Here is a 20,451-nt window from a genome sequence, read left to right on the forward strand (position 1 = left end):
CTCAAAGCAGTTCAGCTGAAGTAGGTAAATACAGGTACCTAGCGCATAACATCTTCCTGTACCCAGCCTCTAAGAGCGGATTTAGTACCCAAGGACACACTAGTTGCACACAAAGGAGCAAGTTATCATACTGTACCAGTCTGTTTCAAAGCTCAATGGAGTCATGGTAAAGTATGATCTCATATCTCTGCTACATTTAGAAGTGTAATGTTGTTTAGTTGTGCACCTTCGAATAGTAAGGCATAACAGAGAATAACTGAAACTGAAAAATGTTTACTTAAATAAACACCACATGTACATTAATGGATTTACTTATTTTTTAACTTTCCTTCAAATGAGCTTGTTTTGTAGGAATGTATTCATCAAATGAATGGGATTATTATTATTATTTGTTAAAAAAGGTATCCAAAATCAGAGTCTTTTTCCCTTTTATCTGTTATCACTTTTCAACAACATGCTACCTAATCTGCTATTAAATTTACAGATATGGAAGTTAGGGGATTTGTTTCACATAGGAAGTTTGTGAAACAATTTCCCTTTGGCAATATCACCGGATTAATTTCAGTTTCCAGAAATATTGCCTTGAAATCACATTTTGACTTCATGGTCAAAACAAAACATAGCTACTAAACCTGTTTCTTCCCATTATTTGCCTTAACTTCCACTTATGTGCACAGAAGTTTTGACCAATACTTCATTAAGTGGTAGTAGAAGTGGAATAATATCTAATGTACTAATGTATCTTCCTTCCGATTCTGAACGCTCTGGGCTTTCATTGTTTCTTCAGCTTTGAAACTTGCACTGCCCCTGGACAGATTTGGCCCTAAAAGACCTATTTATTCATAAAAATGACGAAACAATTATAAAAGAACTAGATTTCAAGTATGTATCTATGGCCCTCTTCAAGTTAAGTGTTCCAATAAAGAATCACAGATCCTGTGAAGGGGGTTTCTAGAAAGGCATCCAAGAGTTGCGTGCTTCACAAGGACAAGACCCTCAGAGAGTCCCTTCTGGCCTGGGGAGAGCTGGGGCGTGTGAGTATGCCAGTCATAGCCTATGCTGTCCCTCTCTCCTTATGTCCTCCCTCCATCTCTCCTCAGTGATGAGTAGGGGTATGGGGCTGTGTCCTTCCCCAGGCTTGGTGCACAGATGGTGGGCTGGCTGCTGAGTTCACAGCCGCCTCATGGCCCCATGGTCCCCAAGCCCTGTTTCTCCATGATGTTCCATAACTTGCGCAGGTTGGACTGGGTGATGGTGTCGTCCGGCTTCAGCTGCAGGGCTCGGAGGTAGTTGGCCTCTGCCTCCTGTAGTTTACCGTTGAGGTGGAGGATCGCTCCCAGGTTCATCAAGGCTGCAGGATACTGAAGTAAAAACAAAGAAATGAATTCATTCAGTGACAATTCATTGTATTTTACAGTACAACACGGTGAGATATCCTGGTTCAGCTGCTGCCATAAACACTTTATTAGGTTGGCAATCATGTGCTCTGTGTAGACAGATTATTTCATTGCATGGAACATTCAGAAATGAGAAAGTCATGAGGCTGAAAGCCAATGGGTGAATGTTAGGAGATAAATAATGCAAATAAGTGTCATATCTACTTTCTGTTTGAATACATCTACACTTTTAGGCTATGCATAATTGAACAGGGGGTACTTCTCTAAGGAGATTGCGTAACAGTCTGCCATCAAACACTGTAAATGTTGATCAAGCCATGTTTGAAGTTTAAACAAAGAGACAGGTGTCAGCCATTAGTAAAAAGTATTCCGTAATTTAGATGATGCTGTCACCACTTTGACAGGACATCCTTTCATCTATGAAGTTCCACAGTTTTGGCATGACATTTGACGGGCCTAGCCTCAAGACCGCCCTGTGTACGACCAAAAAACCCTGTGTGACACCGTGCCAGTCAAAGCGTGAGTCACCAGGACTAGAGCACAAAAGTGTTCACTGTATGATCCAAACAAGCCCACAGAGTCACCAGTGACCCAAAGAGTGTCTACACATCCGATCTCTATTTCAACCCTGAGATTGGAAAATATATTCCCCTCTGCACTTACCGCTACTGTACTAGTCCACAGCTACAGTACATACTATAGCAGGGTGTTGGTTAATAGTATGAAATGCGAGTTTTTGGTTTTATTTAATAAAAAATGTATACAATTTGAGATCATGTTATGAAGTCCTGGTGTTTTTCTGACTTCTCACGAGGTCTCATGAAAAGTTGTGTGTTCATGTCATGAGTACATGCATGCCATGGGTTGCCAACATTATTAAAAAAAAATGTTCAAGCCAACTGTCAAGCTGTGAGGTAGAGGAGCTGTGTAGATAACCATTTAAACTAACATACCTGTCATATCTTTGTTAGAGTGAGATTTATATTGACCTGGTGATGGTGTAGCCATCATTGTAATCCTGAGGGCTTGGACAGTCAAACACAGACAGCCCTCCATTTTCCAGAGCATTTGCCTTGGGTGATCCACACTGTGCTGTGTAGGAGATCAGCTCTGGGCTAGCCTGCTCTACAACACTCATCATCTCTGTTTTCCCAGTGTCAAAGGTAGATGAGTGATGTGCCATGCATGAGAATTTCAATGGGAACAATATGTCCAATAGTTCTTCTCCTCTCATAGGGGAAATTAAATTGATTAATAAATCAAACGGCCTCTGGAATGATCCCGTCGTCCCATAGGCGGCCCCTCTCACCCCCTGACAGACATAAAATCACACATTTGCTCCAGACTTCCTAGCCAAAGTAAAGGCTGGTATGGCCTAAATTCCCACTAATGCTGACTCAAATGTGTTTGAGCCTTTAATTGTCAGATAAAAATGTACACTATTTCTGAGTTAATTCTGCTTTTGTAACGTCACCTTGGCCTGGGTACAATATAGGACGACACAATTATAGACATGCTCCCCAAGCTATAGCAATCTGTCTCCCCGAGCAACCAGATTTGAGCTAGAAGGGCACTTTGAACCAGGACCAGGATTGACTAGCCGTTATTTAACCCCTTAAATTGAATATCAAGTTACGCGGACCAATTTGTAAAATGTAATCTGTGCAAGAGACCCATTTTAAGATTGCAAATATGATTTGAAAGGGCCACACATCCATGCAAGCCCCAGCACATATTATGATATATGGGCTCCACGTGTGTTATTGTTCCTGTGTGGAGCAGAAGGGCTTCCTACTGTTTTTGAGGTCCAAGCCCCCATGGAACACCAACAGAGATGGCCTGTGAGGCTGGGGCTGAACCCCTTCAGAGGTAAAGGAGTCACCCAGACCACAGAGTATCTGAACCCTGGGTGGTGGCTCTGGTTTCCACACTCCGACATTCAGAGGTAGCAAACCACAAGCCGCAAAGAGGAACAAAAACACCATTCCATATAGATTCCCTGGTCCACTCCTGTGTTTGTGTTTGAATGGATCCTGAAACGATTCATCAGTATAAACATTCGATATGTTTATATTGTATATTATAAATATCTTCATACAGTATGCTACAATTTGGGGTTAGGTCCACAATACACACTTCCATAGATGAATGTGCAACATTGTGCGAATGCTGACCCTCCTGCTTCCTTATTCAGTACAGCTCAGTTAAAGCGTCAGATCCCACACCGCAGCCCGCAGCCTCTCTCCCTGACCTTGACCCCCACCAGACCCTTCCTCCCCAGCCTCTCTCCCTCCTAACCCTTGACCCCTACTGGACCCTGCCTCCCCCGAAACCCTCCACACTCCAGCATCTCCCCCATTCCATTTCCTCAGGCATGCAGTTATAGGACAGATGTGGAGTATATCAGTTGGGCATCGGGGAAAACAGCTGCTTTAAACCATGGAAGTACAGTTTAGGAGGGAGGGGGTAGACCAGTAACAAACCTACTTAATCCTCAGAGTATACCAGGTGGGGCATATCTAAGGGAGGGAGGGTCTAGTAGACATGAATCCCACAGATGCTGCTGTTTTAAGGGGACCACTGCTGGGGGAGTACCTCTGTCAGGCTCCAGTAACTTTGGTGGAAACCACTGATGGGATGGAGCTACACAGCATTTCAGTTAAAGAACACTCAAATGGAATTGAAGTGTCGTTAATAAATGCCAGTCTTAAGGAAGCATGAGCAGTCAGCCAACAGCATACTGAACTATAGTGTTAAATAACAAATACAGATTGACAAGAAACATGGTTTAAGTCAAGTCCTTTCTGATAGAACAAAGGATAACTGTAAGGAAGATGAAAGATTGTCCTCAATCATATTATGGCCTACCTTATAAACAACCCTAATGGAGAATTGCCTTCCAAACAAAGTGATGACATTCGGCTTAAATCAACTCTGTTTTTGAGCTTGGACAAAAGTGTTTCGATTTGCGGATGCCCAAAAAGCTCAAATACAAAGCTCAATGGATGATGATCTTCCAGAAATAAACATGAATACTGGGAAGACAACATATAATCTAGCTGGCTGCTATGATGCCCTGCTTACTTTCAGTCATCGTTGACATTTGGAAAGTCTAAATCAAGTCTAAGATTAAGATTTACCAACTAATAAACAGGTCGTTAAAAACAAAGCACTTCCACCTCTCAGAGTCAAAGAGAAACAACCTCTAAATCCTGCATCAACATGGCCTACACGACAAGGCAGAGCAACTGAAGACTGTCTGCAGCAAAATGACAGTAAAAGCCTCTTCCCCACAGCAGGGGGATCTGGGTTAATCATATTAATGTCGCTGACTTATGGATATGAGCTCTCTGTTTCACCTTTGACTCTCTGGTGGCTCAAGACTCTGGTAATGTATTCCTTTCAACACAGACAATAATGAGGGCTGTGCTACTGCTTGGAGAGGTGGGGAGTGGTACTTGATTAGGAATTCAGAATACAAGGTTGGCTCGTATAGGAAGAACTCTGGATATTGTACATGTTTATCACCGATCCTTCTAAGCAGCATTATCAAATGAATAGGATTGATGAGAGAGCCACTTGGTTAACACAATGTGCAAACTGTGTATTTTGTACTAAACGTATTGACATTTTAAACTGGCTCAGCACAACGTCTAGTAGTCCGACACTTTCCAGATACCCTTTGCTACTCAAGAAGTAATTTCTTCTAATCAGGAATATAGCAGAAATGCCAAAAACCTATATGCCCATGAATCACTGGAAGACAAACAAGTTATACATTCCCTGTCAAACGAAAGTCTACTCGTTTTCAAGTCACCAAAGCCCCATGACTAAGTGTTATTATCATTATTCTTCCCACCATCAAATTACCCCCGCCTGTTCTTTGAAGTCTCTGATTGATGTTGCACTAACAAACCTTTAAGCTGGGTACCAACCAAGCCAGAGTCTTTCTGATCTGATCCTTCACAATGGGGGCCATTGTAAGAGAACCTTCGGGGCAGCCGAGGGCTGTTGATTGCTCCGAGAGCCACCCAGCCTGTGATTGCAGCTGAGCGTCCATCATGGTGAGTAATAACGGGGTCATTAGGACGGTACTCACGTTGGGTCTCAGGCTCGCAGCTCGTCCGTAATACTTCTCAGCTGCCTCGTTCAGACTGGCCTGTCTGCGGAGCAAAAACACGGAAAGGAACCATCAGTCATCTTTATTGTTCGGACTTCAGAGGGTGACCGTGACCCCTGAGTGTTCATTGGTCACTGTGGGCCAGGGACAGGGCAGAGCTGGGACACTTGGAGCCAGTCCCACAGGCTGACAACAAACCCAAGTCTGTCGGCAGGGCCTGTGTAGTTAACAGTCTGATGACGTTCACTTCATTACCAGGTCACAATCTTTGACCAGCTAAGTTTGTACAAAGAGAAGGATCTTTTATTCATAACAAACAACTTCAAAGACTATTATGGCCCCTTGTGGTTCGTGGTGCATCAGTGTTCGTGGTTGGTACGAAGATGTTGGATCAATATTTCATGATTAGCAATATGGATGAAAGATTCATGAGAAAGAAGTGTGAGGAAAGGATGCTTGGATGGTGGTACTTTTGACAATATGTAAACAGTCTAGATCGGAATGAGGGAACGCAGTTCTTGCATCACAGCATGAGGGAGTAGGTCTGCCACAAGTCCAATAATAGAACTGGCAGTGACTACAGGTACACCTCAGGACCTATGAGTCCTCACTTCATCCCCGAGGACCCGAGGAATTTAATGTCTGTAGTTGCTCCTATAAAACCCATCGTCGAAGCAGGAATGTCTTCCACAGCTCCATACCCAACCGCTTCTATGCCCTTTTTTACCTGGCTGCATGACTCCCCCTTCCCTTCAGCCAAAAAGCTTTTCCGTTTATCAATACCCCTATAAATCAAAAATAATTTTACAGCTCACAGCTGCGTTTCACTGATGGTAGCAATTGTCTCATTGCAAACAGTTTAACTTTGACAGAGTCAAGGACAGGCCCAACACGAGCTGGCCCCAGATCCCTGAGTCGTTATGATAAAAGGGAGGCCAGACCGTTTGAACTGGGCTTAGGAAGTCTGGCCCTATTAAAAGACTGTCCTCCGTAGGGCTGCAGGGAGAAGGCGAACCGTGACATTGGACGACCAAGAATGCACCATGGATACATCCTTACCTGGGTAAAATAATGGTTCATCGTCATCTTTGACAGGTGAAGGCTGAGAGGGACGGGTGGAAATATATATGCATGAAAAACAAATGAGGCCGGAAAAAAAGACGACACTTGATACTCCTGTAGGTTGTTCAAAGCATCCAAACCTTGGAGCTCCACATGGGACCGTTGCAGTTAAGTCACAGCAGTAGTCCAGTAGTGGCTGGACAGCAGACGTGTATTTGGATGCTTTCCACATGAGGTAAGTCAGACTGTGGTGCGGCGAACTGAGCTGTAGAGGTGCTCTGGGGTGAACCGATACGAAGAACATTTGGAGACTGTCACAACTGCAGGTATACATTACATGTCTTTTCAAAGTATATGCTTCTCTCCGAACCTCCCTGATGAGTCAATGTGTATTTTATTTGTTGGCTAAACGTACATTTCTCCAGTTTTTGTCTCCAAACCACAATTGTGTGTTCATGTGCCAGAATAACATTTAGATAATAGTATTTAAGAAAGAATATCTTAAGAATTACAGTAATCCAAGTCTATAATGTCATCATCACATTTCTAAACACATTCTTGGATGTTTGATAGAAGGTGGCCACTCTGTGGTCACCATAGTGATTGGTCCTCCCAATTTTTGTGGGATTGTGTTTAACCGGAGCAAAGGACGACGAGAGCTAACAACCAGTTCAACCAGCACTGACCCTCATTCTAGACCCAAACCTCACACTTCATCTAGACCAGCACTAACCCTCATTCTAGACCAGCCCTAACCCTTGGGGGGAAAAATACACCCTCACTAATATACAGATGTTTTATTAGGCTCACTGCAGACACAACGACTCACCAATCATTAATCTGACTGCATCCCTTACAACTAAGGTCAGTCTGAAAAACATTCCCTTTCAGCACCAGACAGCTATCTGAGTGTAGATCTAACTATAGCTGACGTCTCTGTCTACAACGACGAGACACTTTTTTTGCACAACTTCTCAAACTAATGACCTTGTATTCTGTCTGGATGTTCTGGACTTGGCAAGCATCGTTACGGAATCACACAGTCAACAGTCTGGCTCCCAGAGGGACTTGGGCCCTGAAAGGCTAGCATTAGCACATTCCCCAGGGCCTGAGCACTTGAGCGGCCCTCCCTCCCCACACCGGCCTCCACTTCCTCCACCGGCTTCCACTCTGAGGGTCCGTTTGGAATAACGTGCTGATTGTTTAAAGAAGGCTGGGGGAAGCGGAGAGAGGAAGCAAACTTGTCAGAGGCTGCAGAGGCCCCGGAGAGCAATAAGAGACGCTAGCACATCTAAGGGGCCTTCCCTCCGCTAACCTTTACTCCGTCCTTACTCCCCCTCCACTCCTCCCCCGTACACATTCACTTGCATCGCCACCAACTGAGGGTCTTCCATGTCTGGGTCCAAAAAAAACACATAAAGAACATGAGCTCCAGAAGAGCCAGACCCCATGCCAGCAGGGCGGTGGGGAGCACGAGCCCCAGCCCCTGGTTCTCTTCGGCTGCCAGGGGTCTGGATCCCGGAAGGGGCTCTCCGCGGAGAGGGAGGCCTCAGAGGAGCACATCACCCTGGATCAGAGTTAGTGTGTGGGAGTGAGGCACCAGATGAGTGCAGACAGAAGTTACAAACGGCTGAATGACGACGTCTTTTTAATGGATTTCGTCAAATAGACTGAAGAGCTCAATGTCCCTCTACAGGACTGGAACGATTCTAGACATGTTGACTTGTACTGACGGCTTTCACAGTAATAACTTCCCTTGTAATTCTCCCTGGATAGATTCAAGCAAGTCAATCTCCAAACTAGGAAATATAATATTGTTGGCGCCAAGCGCCCTCAGCCTGTGTGGCACACTGTAACTTGGCACATGGCTCTATTTACACATTTCCACTCGCGGCTTGAGTTGGAACACACCAACAGCTTGCGGCCTCCAGGAGCACTCTGACTCAGACTCACGAGATGAACCTTGCTCTGGTTTGGAGGCTGCCTTTCATGAATGAGAGAGAGAGAGAGAGGGAGGGGAGGGGAGAGGGACAGACACGGAGGCAGCGGGAGGAGAAAGGGTTTGGGAGAGAGAGAGGGAGTGAGAGAAATAGAGGAAGGAAGGGACAGAGTGAAAGAAAGAAAGAAAGTGAAGGGGGGGAGGGCGAGGGCGAGGGGAAAAGTCATGTAGCTGTGCGATTTGCGTTCAGACGAGCAGCTCCCTGGCTGGTGCAGCAGTTGAGGAGGGGATCTCAAGGGTGTAATCCTGGGGGATCAAGTGCACACTCGCAAACCTCCATACACTCCCCCTCCATCAACAACCTAACCTCCCTGGTCTGAGTGTGACTACTGGACTGAGTGGTGGAGGATGACAAGCTACTACCAGTTTGGGTGGCCCTGGCAGTGCTCACAGTAAACCCGTAACACCAGCAAATCCTTGCTCTCCCAACTGCACAGAACAGGTGGCGGTGTCACCACCATACCTCCTCGTCTACTTGGTTTCAAAGTTTCCTTTCAGGACATTTCCGTTGGGACTATAAACCCTTCCTTTAAAACCCTCACCTCAGCATGTGCGCTGCGCTGAAGACAACGTCAAACTCCCCGCTATCCAGGCGGGCTGCCTTCTGTGCCATCTCCGCCGCTTCCAGCAGACGAGACTCTTCCAGTAAAAACTGACCTGGTGGAGGGGAGGAGAGAGAGAGGGAGAGAAAACGGTATCATAATACAATGGGAGTCCATCAGAAGGAAGGCTAAGGCCTCGGCCTGGAAATGTTGCCTTTGGCCTGGGGAGGTAGGTAGCCGTGTCCTTACTCCTAATGATTGGCTGAAACATGAGATCCAAGCACATTGGCCCATCTTTGCTTGGCCTTCACTCAGGCCCATTTGGCGTGGTGTAGATGTGTGCAGATGTAGATAGACTGAGACCTAGCTATCATCAAGACTGTTTGAAGCCATAGTTAGTCTCCCTGTAGGTGTTCTGGCAACCAGGCCATTTCTATGCATATTAGGTGCAGCTGATTGGACATAGCCAGGGTCTGGAGGCCTCTCAGGAGGCTGGATATTAGACCCTGGATGGGGGCGTAAACCAAAGGTGGACTCCCATAGAGGGTCAAGTTGAGACAGGCATAATACCATGTTGATCTTGGTGAGCTCCTCCATTGGAGCTAGCCAGTAGACACAGACCACTGGGCGAAACCAAGCATACTTTCTTAAATAGCTGTGGAGGAAACTGGACCCTGCGCTGCAGGCCTGAGGTGCGGGAGCTCTCCGTGGCCCTGACGGAGCTCTACAGACCCAGGCCAGCGCAGCCATGGAAGCGGATGGATTTCTTCGAATCGGCGATGCGTTATTGGAGCGGTTAGGAACATTTGACAGCAACCCCCGTGAAACATCCAGGAAAAGAACAGGATTTCACTGGGCAGTCACTCTCAAATGAGAAGGATGTGTGTGACCGGAGAGGGGGATCAAATGGGGTGTGTGTGATACACTGTGTGCGAAGCTGCTGGTCGAGTTTTTTGGGGAAGGCCTACACATGCACAGATACACACGTGCGCACACACACACTTCTTACATAATAGTGTGGGCACCGTATGCAAAAACTTCAATGGAGCACAGTGTCATGTCTAGGGTGACGGTGCAAAACAGTGGATAGATGAACAGCCTCATTCCCTATAGTATAGGTTTACCTTAATGGTGAAGACATGTAAAACAACAGTCATAGGCACTCACCATAATGCATGTAGCAATTGCCTTTCATGGGGTCCAGTTGGATTGCCTTCAGAAAGTACCTCTCTGCTTCAGTCTTCTGGCCCTGAGAGGAGCAGTTAAACACGCTGTCATTATTTGCTTCAAGTTCTGCCATATTCGTTTCAACGAGAAACTTTCCCGGCCACAAACCTACTGTGACATTTAATCTTAATAAGCGGACATAAAACACATGCACTGGTGTTATTCTTTCAACACGTGCGTGTCCTCCTGAGAAAGATTTACAGTCAAGAGTACACAATGTCCCGCTTGGCACAGTCGACTACACAGTGGACGTAGTGCACTCATTCATTACACAATTATATCTGTTCAAATAACACTCGCTTGACCACAGAGAGACTGTGTGTGGCCCCCGCACCATCATCTGGGGAAGAGAGAGAGACACACAGAACAGGACACCAATATGAATGTATGACTTTAAGTGTGTTCTTTTTTAGTTAACCTTTTGGTTACAGGTTATTTAAAAAAATATATTGATTATTGACCCATGGAAACCAAATCCATTTCTATATTTACACTGAAGAAGAAAGACAACAAAAAAAACTTTCTACTAAAGCATTTATCGGTTATGAAAGAGGCACATGTGAGAGAGCCAGTCCTGACGGAGTAGAAGAGGTTTACAGGAGTCGGGCCAGCTGCTCTCACACAGTGCTGGACTCAGCTGGACGTCAGCTGCACTCAAATCAACAATCAACCATCAACAGTGCATGTTTGCCTCACTAAGCTAATAGCAGTTATCATGAACGCTGCATAAAAAAAATAGTAATCATAACACAAGACTACACTGGAGCACACATCTATGTCCTTTTGTGAGGAAAATGATCAAACAAACTAGATATTACATCCCAATCCCAGAATACATTTGAATGTGATTGAATGTGATTAAGCTGTGTAGAGTGAACACACTTAATTCGAAATTCAAATGCTTTGAATAATTATTTCTCCCCCCAAAATGCAATTACAGCTTGGTTGCTGTAGGTTTACCCTTCAATAACTTAACCATTTTCTACATTTAATATTTGCAGTTTTCCTTCCTGAGGTAAAACATTGATTACATTCTACTAAGAATAGTGTCTATGTTTACCACACGTTCTGGCATGAACGTGAGTGTAAGAGCTCCACTCTGAGGGGAATCATCTTTGTACAGTTTGTTTTCACACTCCAAATACCCTCAAGTATGAAGCTAGTTGATAAGGGGCAGCTGCAACATTCTAAACTCAGACAGTGTTTTCGCAGCAACACATAACAGTGCACGGGGGCAAGCGGCATGAATAATCCATAGTTACAGCTGACACAGAGAAAAACAGAAGGGAAGATAGCGGTCCAGTCTAGTTCTCTAGACGAAGAGGTATGCAGAACTCAACATAGTCTGATGCAAATTAAAAGGATGGATTTTTTTACATTCATTGTTCATGTTGTCCTCATCATCTTTTAATTCCTCCTCGCTTTGTTTGTTACTTAGGTGTTTGCCGAGTCATCTTCTGCTGCCTGGCTGGAAGATTAATCATTCTGAGCCCCTTTGCTCTCATGTCTACCTATCGAATCGTTCTGCCTGTCAAACCCAGCCTCGGCTCAGTTGTTAGTGGTTAGTATGCAGGTCTGGCTCTGGCCTGGAAAGGAACCAAGTACCAAGTACATACCTCTGACACAAATGCTGTTGGATGAGCTGTCTGCCTGAAATCTGTTCTCTCTGAAGCTATTTGGTGAGATGGACAACGTACTGAAAATATCTGAAATACAGCCAGCCCTCCGAAAGGTCAATAGGTAAATGTCAACCTCCCAATAACTATATCCCCTCCTCACCTAACCTGAGCTCGCTGTGTGACTCTAATATCCTGTTTTCACATACGGGGAGAGCTGTTGGTGCTGACCCTCTAATCTGCGGGTGCCATCAGCCACTGAGCAGATGCGGTCAACGCTCCCTCTATCAGGAGCTTCTCAGGCTGTTCCTGTGGGCTTGATGAATGAATCCTGATTCTGATTAGACCAGGAAATGACTTGGGTCCAATACGACCGACATCAGCAGGGAGTCATTCATCACAAACCTCGCCACACCCACACCCCCACCACTGCCAGGGTGTCCAGAGGTGCAGCAGGGTCCGCACAGCGGGGGGATGACATCAATATCCCCTGCTTGTTACTGACTCCCCCCTGCCCTCTCATACTCTTCCCCCCTCCCCCTCTACTCCCACCACCCCAGCATCTGCTTTCCCCTCAGAACCCCCTTCAATCCCCCGCTGCCTCACCCCGGCACAAAACCGTGCCCCCTGCCCTTTCCCTAACCTCCCCGTGCCACGGCCCCAGCCCCCCGACTCAGATCCTAGCCGCTGCCCTGCCACGATCTGAACCCACGCCCCCTGACAGGATGGAGGCTTCCCATCACTCACTGGGGGGGGGGGGAGGGTCACTCAGACTGTGTTGGGTTTGATCAAGACTAAACACGGTTGTCAGAGAGTACACAAGGGTACCAGCAGGATGGCTCTAAGGAACAGTGAGACTGATGGAAGTAGAGCTCATCAAAACATTCCGGAACTCCCATGTATCCCAAGGTAAAATAGTGAGGTCAAGTTTTTACAATATAGGGAAAAACTATTAGTTGGGGGACAGGACAGAATAATCGGAGGCTGATGAGTGTCGATAGTTCTGTGGCTTTTAAAACACTCATAGTTTGTGTCCATCATTCTACCTCCGAGCTTGAGCTAAGGATTTCTATCTTCACTCTGGACCTCAAAAGAGCCTCTGCTCAACTCCTGTCTGTGTAAAGGCTAACAAGACTGTAAACCTGTCAGAAAGACTCTTTCCTCCCTCATAAGGCAGAGACACCTTCGTTTTTTTTCTTAGTCTCGGAGGAGGGGAGAGGGGAGGAGAGGAGAGAAGAGAAAGGAGAATGTGCATCTCAGTTCTCACCTGCCTGCTTCTAAGAATCAATAACTCTTGCTTAGGCCAAACTCCTTCACGCCTCGGTGAGTTCTCTTTCTCCTCAGTGAAAAAGTGAATCAACACAAGAGCATCGCACTTTTCTATATATTGAATTGTGTTGCTTCCCCAGAGTTCTGCACGGACAAAGGTCAGTTTCATATATATACCTCCGTGTCCAGGGGCTTTCGTTAGAATCCAATTCACGTCAGCTTACCAAGCATCTTTCATCGCCACCACCTAAAGACATTCTTTAAACCGACTGCTAAATCTTTTGAGACAGAGAAGATCCCAAAGCAATAAGGACAATCCACCATCCATCTGTAACCATTATATCCTTGTGAGGAACATCATAGAGACTGATGAAGATAATCTTTTGTGTGTAAAGGAGATGGAAGGAGTGTAGTGTGTCGTGGTGTGGTAAGGAGCCATATGTGTGTGTCTGGCATGCTTAGTACTTAACATATACTGTGCATTTACAGCGTTTTTTTCTTTCTTTCTCACTCACTTCCTAGGAGGAAAAAGAGTAATCAGTACTTAAATATGATTTAAATGTAAATAAATGAGAAATACAATTTTGATATATTTGTCTTTCTTTACACAACTGAAAGTGAAAAACTTTATTATATGTCAATATTTTTTACTGTAGTATACTACTGTACTAGCGTATACAGTAGATTCAAGTTTAATTCATTCTGAAGTAAACGTAGAATATTACGGTTTGATAATGCAAAGTTGTATGTACTAAACACACTGTCCAATCATCTCGAATAAATCAGGATATATTTTCTGGTATTGCTGCATTTACTTTCAGCATGCCCCAAATAGGGAGGTAGGAAGGATATCATTTTACCGACTGAGCCTGATCCCTCTAACCCCTCAACAGAAGGGGACTTAAGTAGAGCTCAGATTCAGGGATGGAAATGAGACGAGACATGTGCAGGAGGGGCCCAGTCAGTCGGCGGTGCTCAGAGCCCATCCGAGCTCCGAGGGCCTTTGAACACGTGTGTATCCTGCCATCAGAGGCCAGACTCTGGCCGAGAGTGGCGTCAACCTGGGGAGAGAGGCGACACCTCCATCCTGTTGATCCCCATCTAACACTCTGCCATACCTCCTCCCCTCGCTGACCCCGCCCACTCCACCCTGGCCCTACTCTGTCTGGGACGGATCGGCTCTGTCACTGTGAGCTCACACACTTCATGCCGCACTCCCCCTCCTCCTCCTCCTCCCACCTCCCATTCCTCAGTCCCCTTTGTGCCAGTCCAGCACACAAACAGCCCTCTCTACTCCAACTCCAAGTCATCCGTATAACCTGAAGGATCAGGAGTCAGACAAACCTGGCCCAGGGCGAGGAGGTGGACAGTAGACAAAGTGGGAGGGGGATGAAAGGAAAGGACAGGTAGGATGAGGCAGGAGAGGAAGAGAGAAGAGGACGGAGGGGTAGACGTAGTTGCTCCAGGGCTGTCTCTCCACAGCAATCTGCAACCTTTGTGTCAGACATTGACTGCATGTCAATACACAGGGCCTGTTAAAGGAGTTGTTGAGCATTAGGCAGGGGATGTGGTAACAGAAAACAAAGGCACGTTGTGACATTGGCACCCAATCAGACACCTCAATCAGACGCCTATCCCCTCAGGAGGATGGAGTACCTTCAGAAACCCAATATGATTCACACACACACACACACGCGTGTACATGCACACACAGACACGCGCGCACACACACACGAGCCATTGATTAAGTGTGGAGATGGGCTGGTTTTCCCTCTCCAGGCTACATGCTCCTAAAGTAGGAGAGACTGCCGCTGACGAGCGAACAGCAGGGGAAAGTGAGCAGAGCAGGCCAAAGAAAACAGGGAAAGGAGAGGAGGAAGATGAGAAGAAGATGACAAGGCTTACCGTGACGGCTAGTAGCTTGCCGTAGGTGAGGTGAGCTGGAATGTGGTCTGGTTTGGATCTCAGAGACTCCCTGTACCAGTGTTCTGCTTCAGACAACTTGTTCAGCCTCATGTAGGCCTCTCCTGTAGCGAGAAGGAAATGCGGAGGTCAGGGGTCAAGAGTTTGAGGAACCAACCATATTCTTATTGTTGGAACGGAAAACAACATGAAGGGAGGCGACCGAGCAGGGAGACATGCCATCGCTTCGGTCGTTCCTGAGACCCAATCAGAAGCCTGCCATTTCATTTGATGGGAAAAAAAAGCTTTGCTGAGGTCAGGCCTGAGCTTAGTTAAGATAACGATTTAATTGCAGTGTCTGTGATGAATATCGACTCAATAAGATCATCTTAGAGCAAAACACCATTAGTTGCTTTATTTATGTAAAGTCCCGTGTCACAATAATAAACCGTTCGTGCAGGATCAGTGAGGGTCACGTAAAAATAAATATCTGCCATGCTCCGGCTCAGTGTTGGACAGCGATGAGAGGAGCGCTGCCTGACACCATGTCTGACTTCACCGTGGCGATGGTAGAGATAAGGATCTGATGACATGACACAGCACGTGTCACCTCCTTCCACCTGACAAAACATGGCCCTCTCCTTTCTTCCCACCATCACTTTCGGAGGACACCGGTAACAGGGCACAACAAGCCAAAACAATGTTGGAAGTGTAATGACTTAGTAAAAACCAGAGGAGCCAGAGGATATAGCAGCTGCTAGGGTTTCTATATAAACACAGAAACACTCTTTTCGATCCACACCCACGGCCAATTAGAGGACATGTAATCTAGACTAGTGGAGGATTGAGTGTAATCAGTTCTCTGACGATGGACTGAGATTAGCAGCAGGTGGCCGGTGATTACTGATGAACTTTTGCCCTCTGATATGATCTGACCCCACTGTCTTTAAGGGACTAGTGTGACCTAATATGCATCAATAAAGGCTACATTAAAAAATATAATAATAATAATTGGAATAGAGATTCTTTCAACAGATGTAAGCGAGTATGTAGCTCAAGTGAATTATTATTTAAGCTGTTATCCATTAGCACAAATGTGTATGATCAGGTCAAGGGGGTAGAACTAGAGAACATACATTAATACCTGATGTTACCCAAATTGAATAACACTAATGGGATTACAATAAGATCATAATCATTAATATCAGTAACATTTTAATATGCAACAGCAAAAGAAAAAAGCAAACATAGGACATGCATTTGTCTTGCAAACTCTACAACATAAAGCTTCACATGGGGCATGCCCACATAGTTGATGCCGAATCACAAGTGACAATTCCACGGAATTGGAAACCACCATCTTCGGGTAGAACATTCCATGGCACACAAGAGACTGGGAGACCAGCAAAGAGCGGTTGACTGCCAAGTTTCGACGGGAATCAAACTTTGTTAACCCGCCTTTCCCTCCCTCTTGCTGTCTCCCTACAAGCGTCAGATTGATTAGCCTCGTAAAAAGATAGGATGGATGACAGGTATTCACAAGTTCCCTCAAGGAGATTAATCCAAGGAGCTAAATCCAGCCACACAGCGCCTTGCTATGATGGACTCCCACAGCCAGTGCAGCTTTGAAACTGGTGAGGGCTTTTCTAGTCAACATTGTGACACATCCCAGCACCTCTGTCAAGATGCATTTGGCTCCACTGGTGAGCCCAATGTTGGGTGGAATTACACTTCTCCAACGAGAGAGTGAGAGGGTGCGTGTGGGAGAGGGAGAGAGAGAGAGAGAGAGAGAGAGAGAGAGAGAGAGAGAGAGAGAGAGAGAGAGAGAGAGAGAGAGAGAGAGAGCGAGAGAGAGAGAGAGAGAGAGAGAGAGAGAGAGAGACAGAAAGAGAGAGACTTTGCAAAAGCTCAGAATGGCTTTTGACTGACAAGAATGTGAGTGGAAGCAGAGGTCACCTGAAATAGAATATTATTGTTTTTTCCAAATCAAAAGTCACAACTTAGTCTACAGCTGTTTTCACATGACTGTAACTCGAGTGCAAAGGTTATTATTGCAGCGGGAGGTGAATTATCAGCGTTAATGCACTTTAGAAACCCCAACATCAGGGCTCAATGGGAGCGTTGAGCTGCCACTACACAGTCAGACTTTGAAGCTGCTTCCCGTGTATTTCTGAGAATGTCTAATCCCGGTGCTCAATTTAAAAGACCTTCCGAAAAATAGAGCACCCTCAAAACTAACAGCCTGAAGGCGCAGTACCTTCAAAAACCTACAGTCTTAGAAACCGCAGTCTACCTGATATACCAACAGTCTACTATCAGAAATCCACAGTCTCCTTTCAAACCCACAGTCCACCTCAGGAGAGAGCTCATGCTTCAGCGAACGGAGCGGCTAAGACCTGGTGCAATCAGTGCTGCTAAATCCTGCAAACTTTAGATGGAGTGAGGGTCGACTAACCCTGCCAAAGAGAAATTATACACAGCCAACAGCAGATTTAACTGTTACAAATGACCCCAGTATCCAGTGAAACCCCCAATCACTTCAATCCCTTCGTTATCGTGTTTGCAGCTTACGTGGTTCAATGTACAAAACTGGACTTACCCATCATGTTGTAGAGGCTTTGAGGTGCAAACTGTCTTGGCATTTTCTGTATTGCTTCTTTATACACCGAAAGGGCTTCCTGTGAACGACAAGAGAGAGACCTCCGGTTTGAGACAAGCGGCCAGTTGGGAATCATTTGTCACATCTCTCCGACAAAGTCCCTCTTGCTACAGCACCACAGAGTACTCGGTGGTTTCTCCAGCCTACCTCCTGGTGGCCCTGCTCGTGCAGCAGCTTGCCCAGGTTGTACAGGCAGCTGGTGACAGAGCTCTTGTGGGCATGCGGATCCTTCAGGTTCTCGTCGGGGATGTCGGCGCAGGTCAGGAAGGTTCTCCTAGCCTCGTCTAGATGGCCCTGGTTCATCTGGATGATGCCTGTGTTTAGGTAGGCCGCTATGGAGAGGGAGAGAGGGAGAGAGGGAGAGAGGGAGAGAGGGAGAGAGGGAGACAGACGGAGCAAGACCGACAGAGAGACGGAGGGTTAGAAAGAGAAAGAACGCAAGACAGGGAGAAAGAGCTGCATGACTAACTTTTGCCCAGAACATCCACTCTATGCTAATATATATTCCAGACTCAGGGGACCAGACTGGTTGTGCTTGAGTGGAGAGTGGAACAGGCTCTGTCAAGAGTCTCTGAGCGGGTGCCATGGTAAGATGTACAGTATGAGTTCTGTTAAAGCTTTCTCCTCTACTGCACCTCAGAGTCATCCGTCTTAAAGGTCCAGTGACATGCTCAGAGAAGCTTTCTAATGTCAATAATACCGTCTGAACAATGCTGATCAGATTACTCAAAAGGCTGTTGACAGTTATCATGCTTTTGGTTGCACCAACAACATAAGAGAAGAGCAGAAACATGGACATTCTTCCCTCCAGCGGTAGCTTTGAATACCTTACACTGTAAAACCAATTTTGTTCCAGTTGTCAATCAGCCATTATAGTACAACCTTGAACAATTTCTTTGTTCTATCTAAACCTTACTTCTTTTCACTTTCCTTCAATCTCCACCACTTTAGTTAATTAATTAGCGTTATCACCAGTAAAAGATAATTAAATGTTGAGTGAAAATTACAGTTTAATCATCATCTTGATTGAGATCGTAATTACTCTTTGCATGACAAGGAAGAGAGAACTATGGAAGGGCTATCTGATTATCTGACTTGGGTTGTTACTGTACCACAAACAATAGGACATTGCTGATGACATGACCAGAACATAGGAGGAGTGATTCATCTGAATATGAATACATGACTTCTGATAACTACGGGGCTGAAAAAATAATTTGCCGTTGTTTGTTAACAGCTGCATGAACAGTGCTATTTCAACAAGAGAGAGAGGAGAGGCAGGACAAATAAACGCTAAAATAGAGGAGAGGGGGAGAGGCAGAGAGGGGGGGGGGGGGAGAGAAAGAGATGAATGATGAAAGGGGGCCCTGACCTGAATTCATAAGTAATGGAATTCTGCCACAGTTTAATCAGTGACATGAGGTGCCATCAAAAGACGGTCTGCAGGCTGCTGAATCCAGTAATGTAGCTGTCTGTGTTTTCCACCTCCCCGCTCTTTCTTCACCTTGGCTTACCCTCTCTCTCACACGCAGCCCCTTGCACCCTCTCTCACCCTCAACCCCATTTCCTGTTGCCTGGAAACGGCAACAACCTCAAAAGCTTGAGATTGACCATAAAGAGAGAAGCTGTACTTACAAGCCAGAGTTGGACGGCTTCCAATGGCCAGCTTATAGTAGTGCAGCGCCTCAGAGAACTTGTTGTTCTCTTGAAGCAGCAAACCGCTGAAACAGAAGAAAACAATCCTTGAACCTGAAAGACAAAGACTACAGAGACGTGTGGAAATGCAGCAAAAGTCGGTGACTGTCTGCCCTTCAAGGTAGACCCGAACAGAGTACAAGTTTATAGTCCAACTTCTCAGATAAGGTGAACTTGAGCAACAACAAAAAAGACATTGGTGTACATTGGTGAATCAAAGGATGCACTTAAAACCCCTCCTGTCTGGGAGTCTGGTCTGTTCCCCCCCCCCCCCCCCCCAAAAAAAAAAAAAAAAACACAACCCACAATGATTAATCACAGCATTGTCACAGAGCACACCCAGGGGAGTACAGGAGTGCACTTTCTCTGTCTGAAGAGCTGGGATCAACTGACACAGCGACACGTGTGGAAGCACATACACGGGTAGTTTCTAGGACAGAACGGACAAAAAGGTAGAAGAGGGCTCCATGAGCATACTCACAGGTTATACAGCATGTCGGCCATGTTCCTGCGGTAGTACAGGGCGTTCCTGTAGGCCTGCTCGGCCTCCTCCATCTTGCCCTGGTTCTTCAGGACATTTCCAAGGTTACCCCATGCTGACGGAGGAGGGAGAAGGTCAGTCACAACGCTGCTGCCACCCTCACTCACTGTAAACACCACTCTGCTTCCCTCTCTTCACCCCGGACAAACAGCTGTCGTGTCTCAGCTCTGCCCCAGAATCGGAAAGGAAAGTGAGCTCCAGTTGCAGACGCAGCTGTGGCCTCTCAACTCTGTCCCTTCACAGCCCGAGGCCAGCATGATGAACACAAGAAATATAATCTGTGATACTGAATTTCAATGTCAGAATATAGGATAAGATCAAAAAAAATATACATTATGGTTTACTAACCAGTGCAATTAAATATGAGATTCATAGTAGTAAAAAATAAATCCTCAAAACTCTGAACTGTGGTTAGTTTACTA

General features: G+C 45.9%; 1 protein-coding gene across 2 annotated transcripts in view; it reads right to left on the reverse strand.

Annotated features, from left to right (window-relative positions):
- Positions 1 to 675: 675 nt before the first annotated feature.
- tmtc2b (transmembrane O-mannosyltransferase targeting cadherins 2b) overlaps positions 676 to 20,451 on the reverse strand; it is a 66,563-nt gene continuing 46,787 nt past the window's right edge. For both annotated transcript variants that reach the window (XM_067235196.1, XM_067235195.1), the window contains 9 exons: positions 19,970 to 20,084; positions 19,429 to 19,514; positions 17,941 to 18,125; positions 17,734 to 17,812; positions 15,138 to 15,259; positions 10,288 to 10,369; positions 9,121 to 9,235; positions 5,497 to 5,560; positions 676 to 1,361 (listed from right to left, as the gene is read on the reverse strand). In XM_067235196.1, the coding sequence (XP_067091297.1) occupies positions 1,182 to 1,361; positions 5,497 to 5,560; positions 9,121 to 9,235; positions 10,288 to 10,369; positions 15,138 to 15,259; positions 17,734 to 17,812; positions 17,941 to 18,125; positions 19,429 to 19,514; positions 19,970 to 20,084 (1,028 nt within the window). In that variant the 3' untranslated portion in view covers positions 676 to 1,181. The remainder of the gene's footprint in view (positions 1,362 to 5,496; positions 5,561 to 9,120; positions 9,236 to 10,287; positions 10,370 to 15,137; positions 15,260 to 17,733; positions 17,813 to 17,940; positions 18,126 to 19,428; positions 19,515 to 19,969; positions 20,085 to 20,451) is intronic.

Source organism: Osmerus mordax, chromosome 4, assembly GCF_038355195.1.
Source record: "Osmerus mordax isolate fOsmMor3 chromosome 4, fOsmMor3.pri, whole genome shotgun sequence".
In the NCBI taxonomy this organism is placed as follows: Eukaryota; Metazoa; Chordata; class Actinopteri; order Osmeriformes; family Osmeridae; genus Osmerus; species Osmerus mordax.